Source organism: Branchiostoma belcheri, unplaced genomic scaffold, assembly GCF_001625305.1.
Source record: "Branchiostoma belcheri isolate BF01 breed outbred unplaced genomic scaffold, Haploidv18h27 scaffold196, whole genome shotgun sequence".
Lineage (NCBI taxonomy): Eukaryota > Metazoa > Chordata > Leptocardii > Amphioxiformes > Branchiostomatidae > Branchiostoma > Branchiostoma belcheri.
In genome coordinates this window covers 322,164-339,766 of record NW_017803446.1, presented here as the reverse complement: position 1 = coordinate 339,766, position 17,603 = coordinate 322,164, and the positions used below count along the sequence as shown (strand labels likewise).

At 38.8% G+C, this 17,603-nt stretch overlaps 2 protein-coding genes across 2 annotated transcripts; one reads left to right on the top strand and one right to left on the bottom strand.

Annotated features, from left to right (window-relative positions):
- Positions 1–3,853: 3,853 nt before the first annotated feature.
- LOC109468221 (arginine kinase-like) lies at positions 3,854–6,945 on the bottom strand. The gene is made up of 7 exons (XM_019766476.1): positions 6,838–6,945; positions 6,322–6,464; positions 5,711–5,844; positions 5,199–5,362; positions 4,876–5,014; positions 4,344–4,592; positions 3,854–3,984 (listed from the first exon to the last, which is right to left on the bottom strand). Exons 1-7 carry the CDS (start codon positions 6,943–6,945, stop codon positions 3,854–3,856), a joined length of 1,068 nt encoding a protein of 355 aa, XP_019622035.1.
- A 4,094-nt stretch (positions 6,946–11,039) lies between these two features.
- On the top strand, positions 11,040–17,187 carry LOC109468233 (vesicular glutamate transporter 3-like). Its single transcript, XM_019766485.1, has 8 exons — positions 11,040–11,356; positions 11,705–11,820; positions 12,036–12,147; positions 15,290–15,427; positions 15,634–15,760; positions 16,275–16,385; positions 16,650–16,777; positions 16,948–17,187. Exons 1-8 carry the CDS (start codon positions 11,189–11,191, stop codon positions 17,161–17,163), a joined length of 1,116 nt encoding a protein of 371 aa, XP_019622044.1. The 5' UTR covers positions 11,040–11,188; the 3' UTR covers positions 17,164–17,187.
- The last annotated feature ends 416 nt before the right edge of the window (positions 17,188–17,603 follow it).

Below are 17,603 nucleotides of genomic sequence, written 5' to 3'. Positions count from 1 at the left end.
GAATAGTTTCATCAGGTTGGTAAGACACTGAGTAAAGAGATTCTTTTTCCACAACCAAGTCTTTTATTCAGCCGACGTAGATAAATAATTGTACATTTGGGAATGCATCTGTAGCAGCGACACCTGTGCTGCAGTGCAATGTGAACCAGTCAGAATTGCCCTGAGGAAAGTGACAGACGGTCAACAAAACGTCGGCTGAATAAAAGATTTGGTTGTGTAAAAAAGAGTCTCTTTACTCAGTGCAAAAAGATATATTATTACCTATATGCGATTATGGTTATGGTTACTTTGATTTAATGGGGCACTTGTATGTCTGCATGTGTTTTGGTGTCTGCGTTGTGTGACAAAAAGGGGTCAAGGATGCTTGAGAGTGAACTGAAAAATATTGAAACGCACAATTATGTTCATTTTCTGCATCATTAGATCGTTTAAATGTTTCCAGTTCATCAGTCAGTATTTAACCGACTTTTTCGTTAACGTTGTGGCATTGCGAAAGGATAGTAAGTAGTAACAATTATGAACTTCTCCAATCTTTCATCCTTAAAATTCTTTAAGGAAATATAATAGAAAGAAGATAAAATGTAATAGGAATAGAGAGTGAAAAGAGAAATAATGGTTAATCTCATAAATGCTACACTCTGGACGAAATAAGCAAGAAAAAACTTTATGCTATATTTTGATTAAATTGTCCCCATACTCAATGTCATTGAAGTTTAATGGTCATGAAAAATCAAAAACAAGAAAGGTAAATAACCTGTGTTTTTTTGTACAAGGTTGCACTGCTAAAAGGGCAATCTTGTACGAATCACTGGTCCGGAATGTGTCGAATTGTGTTGAAGCTTCCAATTTTCTGAATCATCGCACATCAATGGTCACATTTGGACCGTTGTCAAGCTCTTACTTTGATCTTAGAGCGTTGACCTGAGACTGGGGTGAACTATGTGTTTGGGTGAAAATAGGGAGGGAGGGAGGGATTTGTGCACGTGTGTGTGTGTGTGTTTGTGTGTGTGTGTGTGTGTGTGTGTGTTGTGTGTGTGTGTGTGTGTGTCTGTGTGTGTTGTGTGTTTGTGTGTGTGTACGCGCGCGTGTGTGTGAGGGTGGTTGCGTGCGTGCATGCGGGCATTCGTTTGTGTGTGTGTGTGTGTGTGTGTGTGTGTGTCAGTGGGTGGGTTGCGTGCGAGTATTCATGCGTGTGTGCGTGTGTCAGTGGCTGTGTGCGTGTGTGCGTACATCCGTGCGCGTGTGTGCGTGTGTCAGTAAGTGGGTGCGTGCAAGCGGGCAATTATGTGCGTGTCGGTCTGTGTGTGTGCGTGCGTGTATGTGCGTGTGTCAGTGGGTGAGTGCGTGCGGGCATCCGCGCGCGCGTTTGTGTGCGTGTGCGCGTACGTGTATGTGTATGTGTGTATGTGTGCGTGTGTCTGTGAGTGGGTACGTGCGTGAGGGGATCCGTGTGCATGTGTGCGCGTGTGTGTCTATGGATGTGTGTTTTCGTTTGTGGGTTTGTGTGTGTTTTGTGTGCGTGCGTGTGTTCGTGCGTCTGTTTTTATGCGTGTGTGAGTATGCTTGTGTGGGTCTTCTTTGTCTGTATTGTGGTATGTGTTTAGGGGTGTCTGAAGCCAGTCAAGTGAATACTTATCTATGTGCATTAATGAATGAATGAATGAAGACCTTTATTGTACATTTTGCCCCACTGGACTAAAGACAGGTCACATATTGACAAAGTACATCAATGTTGATAATAAAACTGCTATAGCACACAAGTACTTTCAACTTCCTCTCGCTTTCTGGTAATCTTATAAATGTAGTTGGCTGTATGAGTAGTTAGAGCTGGTTTGTTAAAGACTACAAGGAATATAAATTTCTCTATACTATTCAAATACTTAAATTGGGAGTATTAGCTTGACACAAAATCGAAAAGAACGTCAATGACCGCAGAACCCAACCTTGTCCTTGGACGGAGGTCGATGACCGCAGCGACAGCATACACGTCACTTGTAAGACCGAACCTAGAATATGCCGCAACAGTATGGGATCCATATACAAAGAAAGACAAAGAGAAACTAGAAAGGGTACAGAATCAAGCTGCAAGATTCTGTATGAACAACTATGAAAGAGGTGCTAGTGTCACGGAAATAATATTTTTAATATTATTAGAATAATGTAGTAATGACTCAAAGTAACATGTGCTTCCTAACGTTATGATAGGAAACAAATTAATAAAGAAATATACCAATACAGAATAGGACCTGTACATTGGGCACTGACTACGCATATTTCCAGGAGGTAGTTACGTTAGGTTGTTAACACAGATTATGAAAAACGTTTACGCTACGTGGTCAACCTTGACCTCAGTAAACCTCTCTACATTCAGTAGGCTTTATTATGAAGCTTCACAATGTATTGTGCAAACCTCGACCATCCAGCGGATAAAGTTTTGCGTTCAGAGAGATTTCAGAGCGTAACAAACCATTTATGATAAAAAGATATGATGTCGCATTGCTTACCTTCTTTAGAGATTTAGAAATTGTACAATGAATATATATATTCCTACCTCTAAGACACAAACCGACAGCAATCTTGGAGATATTCAAGGCTGAACCGCCACGAAATAGCTTGTCTAACCAAGGACGGCCTTGGTCTAACTGAAACGTTCATTTGAAGTTATTGTGAGTCAAACTGAAATGCCAAAGTTTCACCTCTCACATTGTAGTAGGTATGAACAACAATCAGAGCTTGCCTTGTTTTGTTCGTGTGTTGTTGTTGTTGTTGTTTTTTTTTGGGGTAGGGGGGTGGGGGACTAATCTCAAAAGGACCGTCATCAACTTTAGAAACTGTTAGAAATTTTAGAACTACGTTCAAAATCCGAATTGACTTCCACGACCACGGGTCAATGACCGCAGAACCAACCTTGTCCTTCGAACCATGGACGGAGGTCGATGACCGCAGCGACAGCATTTTTTACACGTCGCTTGTAAGACCGAACCTAGAATACGCCACATCAGTATGGGATCTATATACAAAGAAAGACAAAGATAAACTGGAAAGGGTACAGAATCAAGCTGCAAGATTCTGTATGGACAACTATGATGGACAACTATGAAAGAGGTGCTAGTGTCACGGAAATAAAAAGAGACCTACCGTGGATGTCACTGGAAGACGAAAGAAAAATGTCCAGACTATGCATGATGTACAAATGACTAATAAACTGGTGGACGTCACAACTAAGTACCTAATACCAGTCCAGAAGAGAACAAAAAACAGCCATGCCTTCAGGTACCAGAGTTATCAACCAACGATTGAGGCGTTCAAGAATTTATTCTTTCCTAGAACTATCGCACAGTGGAACTCACTGTCGACGTCACCAAGTACAGTAGGGGCATTGTCATTAGATAGCTTTAAACAATATCTGGAGTTAGATGTTCAAGGGTTAGGTGTAACGGTGTACTGTAGCCAGCTAACAGGGTTCAGCCGGGTCATCTGTCGTGTTGTTGGCCTGACATTCCCACTGCTGGTGACAGCACTGACCAAGAATAAGGTACGTATGGAGAACATTAATCATAGATACACTTTCTGAATATTCATTAATATATATCTTACGTTGCTTTGCATATATTGTATCTGTCATCTCTTTCTATTTTACCCATTAATAACGTGAAGGGTGAACATGATTAGATGTTGAGAGAGAAATCTGTAATTGTAAAGCTGTGGTAGACTTTGATGCAATTTGTTAATATTAAAATATTTCTGTACATCTATTTAGCTTATGGGCCAAGCAGGTTTCAAAAGTAGAGGGATAATAAAATGGTATTCATTGTATTGGTCGTTTGTGTTTATCTGGCATACAATCTCGGTCTTATAAGTGTGCCGATGTGTTATAGAGTGAGTTGATGCCGTCAACCAGTGTTTGCAGCAACTCGACCTCGGTACGACCCAGTCGCTGGCGGTTGGACAAGTCAAAAACTCCTCCTTTAGCCTCAGAGGTTTCTGAAATAAATTAGTCACTCTGTAAACCAACCAACCAACCAACCAACCAACCAACCAACCAACCAACCAACCAACCAACCAACCAACCAATGGATCAATTAGTTAATTAACCGACAAGCATACCACAGCAATGAGCAACCAATGAGCTAACGGTGACCAACCTATCAACTGACCAACTGACGGACCAATAAAAATGACTAATGCTTAGCCATATTACGTTTATTTTTAATCCAAGATATGCGTTCTGTATCGGTATAGCCAGTATAGCTGCCCTTCGGCGTTACACACCGGCTTAAATTTCAAATACTTTAATGTACAAATGCTATAAACGAATGTAAGTCATATTAACTAGTTCCTACCTCCATGTCGGCCCCTAACGTCCAACCCAAGCTGACGACATGCGTTCTTCAACTGGACATCGCTAAGTGAACTGGGTACTGTCACGTGGACGCTAGCGCGCATGCCCGTGCCGAGGTTTGTTGGGCAGCTGGACAGGTAGCCATACTGCTTGTGAAACGCAAACTCAGTCTGCGCATGCTTCAGCAGAGCCTTGTTGATGGCGTTGATGCTACGAGACAGACGATCGAACACCTGCTGAACATCAGCTCCTATTGGTTTGGTTAGAGAAGTCATAAAAGTTTTGATTCATTTTTGCTGTTTTATTGGGTCTAGCAGTTACATCCATTTGTTGCATTCCAAGCGCAATGTCTCTTTGGATTATGCTTTTCAAAATGGCGGCCATTTACTTGGGTACGGTAAAACCTAATCACAGATTGGTTGCCTACTTCAGAAACTTAGAGAACAAATAAATTACAGCTACGTAATAAAAAATCAAGAACCTTGTGACTTAATTAAATGTAGCATTATGAACACAAATGGATACATATATACCTTTCTGCATAGAGATGATCCTAAGATGATCCTCCTCGTTTACCCACACCGAAAACGTTTTGGCTTTGTTGTAGAAGATGCCACGCCCTTCCGGCCAGTGTCGACGTATCCCTGCAGCCGTCTGATACAGGTCATTCTCCTGGTCAGAAACAATCAGCACATCAGTAAAGCGAATCATGCAATTAGCTTTGAAACGTTTTCTCTTCTTGCCATACTGCAATGGTCACTGATTGCCGGCTAAGGTTTGGGATGCATGTATTTTTCCATGCTTATATGCATATGTGAGGTTCACTTTGTATTAGGGATACACATGGTCTTCTTACCTGAAATAGATATCCACTCATAACCAGGTTCTCTTTTTCCAGACTTGTCAAGGACGCGTATGGGTAATAGTCTCCGGCAAGGTCACCTTCAAGGTCGTCCAGTACAGTCACCAAGACACCCTCTACCTCCAGACGGTTGTCTCGAGAGATTCCTGCCGGAAAGCCTGTCTCAACCAACACATGATCAACCAAATAGAAAATCATTGCATTTAAGAACTGTATTTTAACAGATATATTTTCATAACTTTCTTTATCTTATGTCTGCACAGTAAGAAAATATTCACAAAAATTTACGTTAACCTACCTAGGCAAAGAGGCAAAAGGATGTGAAAATATAATCTTAGAGATGTAATGGCGAGTGTAAGACAACCAACGTAAAACTTAGACGACGAAGAAGAAAACATCGCTGTGATTATTGTTACTTTTAAGGAGAATTTCGGGACTATTGTTAAGGCATGGTTGGAGGTGGGAGGTTACAAGTTTTCGATAAGAAAGGTTGGATTTGATTCTACCGTAATTAGCCAGGTTTCTGACCACCCTACACCTTGTAGACAGGATTGGTTCTTTGTTCTCGATCATGGATGTCAAACATCGAGGATTCAGGTTGGAGACGTGTTCAGGTATCTCATCGATTCCATGGCATTCCCTACAAGAATCGAGGTAGAGATAGCAAACAGATTATCGAACCCTAGCAAATGTTAGGAATTGTTTGATCATGATTAAACTATACAATTTAAACACATAATAACAAATCGTAGCTTTTATTTAAGGGGGGAGGGATTTTTGTATATATTGGAACTGGATTGCTGGTGGTGGAGATATAACCGATTACATTACATCATAGAATGGGTCATTACTCATATGGCTGTATGGCATGGCGTCAATGATGCCAAATTTAACCATTTCTTTTTCATAGAACCATTTTATATTCTTTGCGACATTATACCATATCCTGCCCTCCAGGACATACGACCGGTCACAGCCTTTTTAATCATGCGAACGCCAGTCTCCGCCCACCTACTTTCAATCCTTGCAGCCGGATATGAAACACGTTTGAAGCACTCTCAACCAACAATATTTGTCGCTTAAGTAAACTGAATAAGTTAAATCAAATTGAATTCACTTGATAAGAGGCTCGAAGATGTTGCTGTACAGACGGTAGCATTCCTCGTCTCCCGCATAAACCCCCACCCTGCTGCTGGGGACTTGCACTCCACTCCGAACCACGTCGTTAATGGTGAAGTCAGTCAAGGACGTCTTCTTGTCCTTAAGGAACAATAAGAGTCCATCACATGTCGCTATCAATAATTTGAAACTTACAGTTTCGTCAACATTTTACATGTAGGTACTAAAGACTACAAACAACGAAACGAATTCACGATGCAGCACTCTATCAAAATTGTATTTATTTTCAGCGTGGTCACGTTCGTCATAGTGCTCGCTCCTACGACTAGTTTTTAAGTAGTCAGCAAGAAAAGAAAACTGCAATAATCTAAGGTATTGTTTTCCGAAATAAGACAGCTGAACTTTGTGCTATCGCAAGGATGCCCCAAGATTGCGATTTTAGGACGATCTCACGATTGTTACCAAACCCATAGGGATATATATATACACTCAAGCTAGGTTTCTTAGCTCTTGCCTTTAACTTTGTCCACAATTCTTGGTTGAGGACTTTGCGTCCGAGGCAACGATGTCGGCTGGTCCATGTAGGGTATTGTAGTGCTGCACCTATCTGGGAGCATGCCATGGTTGTGTTCCTGTTCCTAAATGGTATGCTATCTTTTGGTATCAATGTTGTAACAATAAAGTATTCTAGATGGATTTTTAAAGCCTAATTTACTTTTTAATACGTCAGATATCAACATTTCAACTGCTCGAGGGATCTCTCTTTTTATGAGAATCGTAATCAATCTATGCGCAGATTAGAGCACCCTATAGTGTGGTAATGATTGTGAACAATTTCGTGTTTACTCCAAATACAGCATTTTGATTACGGATATGGTCAAATATTTTGAATAAGGTATTGTTATTACTTAATTAGGCCACAGCAAGTAATTTTTATGGATGACATCAGCGCGCGCATTAATTTTAGTCTGATTTTGGAAAAAAAAAAACAAGAAATTTTGTTGCCCTCTGACAGTGGTCAACATGCCGAAAATGGGCAAAGATGTATGTTGCCATGCTGGAAGGTAGATGGCAGATAACTATGAAGAGAGGAGACAAGAAAAGGCTCTGATGTAATGTTTTGTTTCTTACTTTGATGCAGTGATATGTGATGCTGGCTGTGTATATGTGATGTTCCCACTGAATCAAGACCATTTTGTACAACGATTGAGTCAAAATTTAACAATGTAGGAACCTTGTTTTTTGGGGCCCACCTTGTTTTTTTTCGCCCGCTCGCATTAGATTTGGAGTCTGCGGAGGATGTCATCCATAAAATTTACTTACTGTGGCCTTAGTAGTATACTGTTGTACGTTCCATTATGTATCTATCAATACAGCAGGATTAAAACAATAGTGGTATGGTACGAATTGACGCTGTGAAATGAATGTTGCAAAATATGTTGCAACAAAAGTACATGGTTTTTATCATGTTGCGCCACTTGTCTTGCAACGTACCAGGCCTCGCTTATATATTGGCGACAGATTTGAATATATGTTTACATGTAATGGTTCCCACAACGCAAAAATAGGTAGATAATATACATGTATATAATGTATACTGAGAAAGAAAAGAGAGAAAGGAGCTCTGTAAAATGTTTATATAAAGGAATGCTTTGTTATTAGAAAAAATACCGAAATTTGTGATTAGCCCACTCGATTGTAACACTTTATCAAAGACATGTGCTATCCGTTATTGTTTGAATAATTAAGATATGTTTTATTCGACATTAGGTCTTATTCAGCACACTTATTTTATTGTTGTCACTTTCTTTATGTAGTTTGCCATACATTGTATCATGTGCAATTGTCGTGCAATAAAGTTCTTCTTATTTCATCCTACTGTTTCTTATTTTTCGTATTGATTTGGTTAATTGTCCCTTTTCTCTTGCCTGGATGATTTTAATGATGAACTTTCATGATAGGATTTTATGTTTATTTGAATTGATAACACACAAAATATTTAAGATTCCATGTACATATCTATTTTATCTGTGACATGAATTTGTTTCTTCATGATTGTTTCGGTATTGTGGCGTTCAACAGGTATTCCTAAACATATGTCCCTCCATAAAACTCAATGCGTTGTAAATTGTTATAATAGAAAATTAATAAAACAAACAAATACGACTATCGTCTTTACGATAAGTTCTAGTCATATCATTTAAAGTTCTGGTTCTTGCAATTGTAACGTTGTAATGCATATATTCTTAAAGAAGTCCTTGTCAAATCAAAACCATGTACGAACCATTTTTTTAGAAATTCAATACAGCCTTGAAAATATCCATGACAGTTTATATGAATCTTTATTTATTTATAGCAATTTCAAAAGAACTAAAATAACACAGTAGTAGGCATTGCATCTAAACATTCTTATCAATCAATCTGTTTTATTGTTTAAAACTAAAGCAGACTGACTGATAAAAATTTTAAGGTAATTGAAAATCTAAGAAAAAAAGCTACACTTTGTATAAATGATCCTATTAAACAAGCCTTGCAATTCAACATGGAGCCATGCTATCATGAAAGTTCATCTGTGTTGTTAGTTACATGTTTAAAGTTAAAACTGTTGGTCCAACACACAAAAAATTCTCTCGCCTTAAGCTTTCAACCAGTCACTCTGGTCTTCCTCAGTAGACTGACCCAGTGAAGCTTGTCACGTGGCTTCTTTGAAGTGTGACGTCAACACTGGGTCAAAGGTATCTGTAAGGATTTTGGACATTAAACAAGACTATTTCTTGAGGGGGGGAGGAAGCCATATACATCAGGGCCCATCACCCTTCATTAAACCGCGACGGGGGCCGACATCGTCTACCAGATACTTTTTACGTCGTATCAAACATGACTCGGTTCGAATAAAAGAAAGAAGGTTGGGTATTGTGGGCCCAAATTTGACCACCGTAAAAAGAGCGCGACATTTCTAAATCTCGATGCTTCCGATTTTCTGAATGCTTACCCCCTATTACACTGTCGGCAAATCCTTCTTTGCTTTGGGTTTCATGCATCGCCTGGGGCAGACTAGGGTGTAACACAAGCCACTGTTATTATCACACATGGTTGACTCGGCAGATTTTAGCTTTTGTTTCAACTTGCACATGCGTATTACTTACGAGCCTCTTTTGTTAGCACGGTGAAGTGCTGTAGGTTTGATCAGCACTATCGTCATCGGCTCCGTACACAAAATTTCATCGAAACGGATCGTCATTCATGAACTTCCATCGGCATTTATTAGTACACTGCAATACGCCTGAAGTGTATCCACTATCAAGGAAGTTTTAATTGTCCACCTCAAGGTAAGCTAAGTATATCAGTTACTTTTCTCGTAAATCGGTTCATTAGAATGGAGTAACTTGATATCTAGCCTAAGGAATGTCAAAGCTTACAGAGCACATTCAAGCATGATTTATGCGTTTGAGAGGGCGCGTGTTTGTGTTTTTGTGTGTGTGTTGACCTGAGAGGGCGCGTGTTTGTGTTTTCGTGTGTGTGTTGACCTGAAGAAAGTACCTAAAATTAAACGTATTAAAAACTAGGTGGAAACTATATCGTAGACTTGTCTATGCTACAACCTTGACCATTGGCATTGGGGTCATGCTCTAGGTCGACGTACGTTGAGACGAATACCTTAAATATACTGTTTGGTCCCTTGAGAAAAGGTACAATTGTCCGTTCCACTTGCAACAGAACGAATGTGACCTATAAAGAGTCACCTACTGCGCCGTGGGTGCGACCATTAGCGTGCGCTGATTTAGAAAATTGGAAGCGTGAACACAATTAGGCACCTTAAGGGTGAGTGATTCAATTGTCTGATCATGAGTGTGTGCCGCGTGCGTGTGTCACACTGTGGCCCATGTAAGGGGTACTGGTTTACAAATCACGTATATTTGATTTGATTTATTGAAATTGTAAAGTCGTGTAAAGTGCCTTTCCCAAGGGCACAAGACCGGTGGCATGTCAGGCCTCGAACCCGGGACCTCTTGATTCCGAGTCGCGCACGCTGTCGTTGCGCCATACGACCCCATATTTCTAGGCGCCAAGTACGAAAAACATTAAATTCCTTACACTAATTACCAATGCCATTACACAGATGTCCTTCCTAACGTTAACTTTTCAGCAACTTGGCTACCCCACCCGATCCCGTCAATTCGGTAAACCTTTCTACGCTCTATGCTCAATAACGAAGATTTGCGATACGTTATGCAAACCTCGACCATCTAGCAGATAAAAGTATACGTTAGAACTGATTTAAGACGACTGGATGTGACAAACCTTCCTTAGATATTTAGAATTTGTAAAGTGAATATTTTCCTACCTGTGAGACACAAATCGGGTTACGATCTTGGAGATATTCAGGGCTGATCCACCTCCTGATTGTTGTTCATAATTACTCCCATGTCAGAGTTTACATTTCAGCTTGACCTGAAAAACTTGAAATGTACGTGCCGGTTAGACACTCAAGCTAATACTGTAGCTTGCCTAACCGACACGTTCATTTCAAATTTTTCAGGTCAAGCTTAAGTTTAACCTCAGACATGGAAGCAACTATGGACAACAATCAAAGCTTGCATTTTAGAGGAACACACAGTGTTTGATTGTACTAAATTCCATTGTCACTTCGTACATTTAGGCATTGGCATTTATTTATTGAATTCCATGTTTTCTTTTAACAGGGTGAACACATTCAGTGCTAAACGCATTGCTTATCAGGCGTGCCCTGTATAAACAGGTGCTTAGGCAGCAAACGAAAAAAAAAACAGTGAAATAAAGTTAAGTTAGTTGATAAAGATCATAATACGGACACATTTGTAACCAAATCTACAGTATTTTTCAGGATGGCTGACATCAATTCGACGGACGCCATACCTACGTCCTGCAAATTGCTGTGTGTTCTTCTCTTCTGTGGAATTCTATTTCAGTACGCAGGACGGACCAGTGTGTCTGTTGTGCTGGTGGATCTACAGATGCCGCCAGACAATAATACAAACACGAGTGTCTCTAAGGTACGCTATGTGTAGCTGCTTTTCATAATATATATTAAAGGATATATATATTGACACCCTGATTGTTTTTTGTATTTAATATGTATTTAAAACGTAACAATCGTTCTCATAATTCTTAATGTGATGTTGAACGTAAACTACCATTATCATTGTCTTTAACTATTCTTTAGACCTTCTGTAACAAAAATAGCAACAAAAATTTCTGTAATTTTCTAATTTTTCATGTAATGCTAAACGTAAACTATTATCATATTTATGTTTAACTTGACCACCTTTCATAACTATTCCTTAGACCCACTAGTAGCAAAAGTAGCAACAAAACATTCTGTTGGTATATTTTGAAAACAGTCTCAGATACAGTACAGCCAGTTCCAGGTTGGTGCCATACTGAGTTCAGTCTACATTGGCCTGCTGCCTTCAAGTTTCATCGGAGGTTATCTAGCCTATCGATATTCTGCTATGAGGTGAGGACTTTTGTATGAACGTTGAAGACTTTGGTTTGTGTATAATTGGTAGTTTTGTTTTAAATGGTACAGAGGGTTGAATGGAAACAAAAGCAAACAGGAGATTTATAGATTTATAACATGATAGCCTCAGTTCAGTTGTATGTTATAAAACGATTTGACAGGAATTGAGAACATGCTCATTTTTTTATTGACCAATAGCGCTAAATTTTCAGAATTTTCCTGGCCTCTATCAGCGCCAGTTCCATTGCTCACTGTGTTGCACCTTTTATGTTCGGTCGCTTTGAGACAGCAATAACCCAACGTGTTGTGGCAGGCCTGGCAGAGGTAGGTATTGTATTTAATACGAAAACAACAAACCACAAGAGAGGCTAGATATTTGACACATACAGGTTCAAGATTCGAATACGGAGACAATGATGAGTTCTAATATCAACTTAGATCGACAATATTATTAGTATTAGCATACCAAAAGTTTGTTTTAGGTGTCTTGAATTTTCGAGTGTCTTGCCCATTGGGTCAAGTCTGTTTCACATTTCGGTTACATTATTTGATAATATTTTAGAATATGGTAACAACGTTGTTTCATCCAGTTAAAAATTTAATTCTATTATCTCATGCTATTATTTATCAATGTTCTCCCCAAATTTGTATTGGTATTTTTGTCAGCACTGTCGCTTTATTGTCTCTTCTTACAACAGGGACTGTGCGAGCCCGCTGCTTACGGCGTGCTTAGCCAACACTTGACACCAAAGCAAAGTGCATTAGTTTCACCTTACATCTTTGCAGGTAATATTTCAAAAGGTCATGTTTATTCAAAATCATTGAAACGATTTGATAAATTTGGCAAATACTAATACACAGGTGTAAGTAGTGCGTGTAATGAATTAAAGTTCCCATACGATGCCATTTATGGATGACATAGATTTGGACAAAGACTTGAATATTATGAAAAACTGATTTAGAGACGACAGAAAACTAATAATATGCTTTATGTATAAAACGCGTATTTGTATAGTCAATGATAATCAATTATGATATACCAGTCCTGAAGTTAAGGTAATTTAGAGAAGTTAAAGCTAAAGTTTCTGTAACTTGTATTTTGTTTTTCAAATTTCTTTAGCATTGTATGTTGGCCAGTTCTTTGGAATATTCGCAACAGGCTTCATAACGCAAAGACTTGTCTGGCAGACACCTTTTTACGTGTTCGGTAAGTCAACATTTAACTACTAGTAGAAAGGCCAACATTTGCTTCGGAGCAAATGTAATATTTCATTCCCTCTCCCTCCCCAAACAAAAATAGAAGATTCTAAATAAATCATACTGCAGTTATACAAGGACAAGCTTTTTGAATCTCGACAGCTTTATTTACAAAAATGGCACTGGGCAATTATCTCCTTTTTTTTAACAAATGTACGAGGCCAGGCCAAGCACTTTAAAATCTCGACAGCTTTACTTTACACTTATCTCGATCTTATAAATTTTATATTGCAGGTATCTAAATACTACTAATGACGAGATTGTAATTACTACTAACGTTAGCAAAATTTTCACGGTCTGAGAAAAATGGACGTGTTCACGGAACTATATATTCACGGTGGTGACAGGTGCAGGAAAAAGGAAGTTCAGGAATTATTCCCTAACTGTAATGATAAGTTCACGGTACAGAGGTGTCAGTGAAAACCGTGAACATTGACCTCCCGCTTGCGTTGCGGTACAGTGAAAAAAAATCGGGATTTACAGTAATCAATTTACGGTGAATGTTTGCTTAGTTGTTTTGTTTGTTTGTTTGTTTTTATTCATTTAACCAGGGGGATACATATCGCCCGTGGGGCGCTTTTCAATGAGCCCTGGGCCTGGGGAAGACCCCAAACAAAAACATCAAACTCAAACTAATACAAATAATCAACAAAAGTAACTTATAAAGTTACAAAAGTTACTAAATAATACAAAAGCAAGGTAACTTAAGTAGCATACATTGCGCATGAAATCATAATACCAAAATAAGTGAAACAAAAGTGAAGCCTGACCATCATATAACATAGAACCAAGGTAGGACAAGAAAGAAATCAAGATTAAAATCAGGCTTGGAATTTGCATATCAATGATTGCCCAGTACATAAGATTGCTTGAAGGCTGCTAGGGTCCTGGCTGCTTTTAGGTGATGTGGTAGTGTGTTCCACAATACCACCCCAGACGAAGAAAAGGCACGTCTTCTGTATTCTAGCTAGTCATTGGCAACTGAAGACCTCCTTGCGCCCTGAGGCGAGTGTTGTGAGTATGCACGTATGATTGTCGTAAACATAGTTTTGAAATGAACGAAAACCGATGCGCGCACAGATGCCATCCATATTATCAAATCAACATGGCCTTATTTACAATCACATAAACCATGAAACCATACATGGAATAAGCTATATATATACTATAATTATCATAACATTTATTTTTAAAATCATGCCGGTAGCTAATTGCACGTACAGAGTAAAAGAAAGTAAAGTAAAGCAGTAGAATTTCTGTACTAGCTATATAATATTACTTCAGATTCGTCATCATCATCATCATACTATAGTAAGGAGTGAAATAAAAACATGAGCATTGCTTTGAAATATGAAGCACCAGTGGCTACTGTGGCTACTGTGGCTACTCTGATATAACTATGCTAACTTTTTAAAAGTCTTATGTTTTTAGATTTGAATATCTTTTTCTAGTAAGATTTGGAATACAATAGATCCCACTTTTTTCTGTAATGTCCAAAGAAGACAAGTGTTATATGCAAATCATTGTTCATGAACATGCAGGGGGCGTGGGAATGGCATGTGCAGCCGTTTCATTTGGATTTGCAGTGGCAGGCGTGGCAAAAAGGCAAGACGCCTCGAACACACCAAGCCAGAACAAGGACGACATGAAGGAAATGATACGAAAGGTGACAATTATCATTATGCAATTGATTCGAATGCCATCCAATTAAGTATACCTCCGTGGTTCTTCCAACATAACAAAATATTTCATCATTTTTTAATTCATTTTCATACTTATACAGCATATACTTATACATCATATTCAATTATAACGGTGTGGGTTTAACAAATATTTTAAATTCAGTATATAGTAGAGGGGATTCATTCCTCAAGCTAACCGACATCTTGCACACGCAGTCGTTCTCAGCAGGACACCTTAAATTAAATTCAATTATGGTCGGTCAAAGTCAACCATCTGTCGTCCAACAGGTTCCGTCAAGTAGAAATGTGACTGAGATTAATTATATATATTTATCATATTATATCATATCATATCATATCATATTATATCATATCATATCACATCATATTATATTATATTATATCAGCTGGGGCAGGAATAATAAGATTAGTCTCTGTTATCAAATTGTACATGTCTATGCTGTTTTTCTATCTTCGCAACCGTTGGGCAGTGAATTATAATCTACCAAATCTATTTTTCTCTGTAGAAAAGCATTCCATTTTGTCATATCTTCACGTCTACTGCTGTTTGGGCCTACGTTCTGATACAAGTAGCGGCTTACATTTTTGAGCCTAATATCCTACCACTGTATTTTGAGCAAAGCTTTGGGGTAAAGATCCAACTGGTAAGTCAAATTTTATACATATGTAGTAAATATAATACAAGCCTCCCAGCTATATAGAGGACCCGAGTAAATAGGAGGTTTATTGTGGTTTAATAAACATGCATTACTTTAAGGCTAGTTATCTTATATTTCTGTGTAAATATGGTGACATGACAGCAATGTAATTTACTCTGAATTTTATAGTCTTTTTTGTATCATTCATGTAGGTTGGAGTCCTAGCTGGAATTCCTATTCTGATATTCGGAGCGTTAGAGCCGCTCTTCGCTCTACTTGGAAATATACTCTGCAAGTTTGTTTCAACAACTGTCGCACGTAAAGCAATGGCTGTTACAGGTGTGTTAACGTCTTACAGCTACTGTTTAGTCCATTATACCAGTTGAGCCAGGTGCTAGGGCAATAACATCAGTTGCCACATTTTAAACTAAAGTACCTAATGCAAACGTGATCAATTTTCAAAACTGACACTGTTTGAAGCTGTCAGTCATCATGTATCTAGGACAGAAGTATCGTTTTGGGTGGCACTTGTTTTGGTGTTGTATGCTTCTGGTTCTAATGGGACTTGGCAGATATTAAGTTTCACTTGATTGACAGGGTTTCGACCCAGTATGCATTCGTGTAATCTCCAGGAATGCATGAAACAGAAACCATGTTTTAATAGTAGATCATGCCGAATTAACAGCAAGTAATTCATTGACCTAAAATCTATTACGTTTCTGAAGTATGGAATTCCTTTTCTTGTTATATATGCATTAACTCAAACTAGTACGCTTTGTTCTAACATCTAGAAGCCTATCTCATCAGCTGATTTAAAAAAAATCCTAAAAAGGAGATCTCCCTGTTACTTCAGGTTGTCTGTGCGTTTCTGGTTGCCTTTTTGTGGCGGCCTTTACCTCCAACTCTCTCGTCGCAGGCTGTTTTGTCGCCGTAGGTTTTGGAAGTTCTGCAGCTAGAGCGGCAGGTGGGTTCTTTGCCTCCGGGTACCGTAGTATTGAATTGAATTGGTTTGTCTGTATGTTTGCTTGTTATTTTAAGCTAAATAGAAAATTGACACACCTGACCTGTGAGTAGCACTGTGTTTTCATTCACGCAGTAGACATATCTCATCTGTCAATAAATAGACAATCGTATAATCTTTTACCCACAAAATAGGGATGCTTTGATCATTAACATATTAATATATTACCATCGCGTTATCATACAAATAGCAATTTATGAACTACAGTTGCTGATGCCAACCCATTTGACATTGCGCCCCAATACGCCAGCGTGCTAACAGGGTTCAGCCGGGTCGTCTGTCGTGTTGTTGGCCTGACATTCCCACTGCTGGTGACCGCACTGACCAAGAATAAGGTACGTATGGAGAACATTAATCATAGATACACTTTCTGAATATTTATTATTATTATCTTACGTTGCTCTGCAAGAGTCTATTCTATCTAACATCGCTTTCTTTGGCTCTTAAACAACAATGTTGAGAGAAAATTCTGCTATTGTAAAGCTGCGGTGATGAATGTTTACAGTCGAGACAGGAGTGGTCCCGAGTTTTGCTGATCAAGGCCAGTGTGTTTGCTGCCACCGCCGTGTTCTATGGAGTCTTCGGGAGCGGGGAAGAGCAGTCCTGGGCCGTGGCGGTTTCACAGGATCAAAACGAAGTCATTGAAGTTGATGAAAGTCAACGGGACGGTAGCAAAAATGACAAAGTCAATGATGAGAAGCGACCACTAGTCATAAAATGATATCAAATGTAACATATCCGAATACTGCTGGATAAATCATGGAAACTTCCGTATGTTTCAAGTAACATACATCACTCTTCTTTAGCACTACTATACTAATGTACATGCATATTATAAAATATTTTCTATAAATAGAATAAGAACCTTTCAATTCATATCGTTGTATGGCATTTTGATGAAAAGGCCGAACAGAACGACATAGCTTGTTAGCAATAACATGAATGATGGCATTCACCATATTCCAATTTCGTACTTTTCTCGGCCTGTATCGTGGGCATTCTGCATTCTGGCAATAGTCAACATCGCATCTTCATCTCTACAAAGCTGACCTCCACTCGGTAAAGGTCGTAAATACAAAGCCCTAGGCATTTCCTAGTATTTAATTATATATAGCATGTATAAAGTATCACATGAGATAATGAATATCATATCATACATCC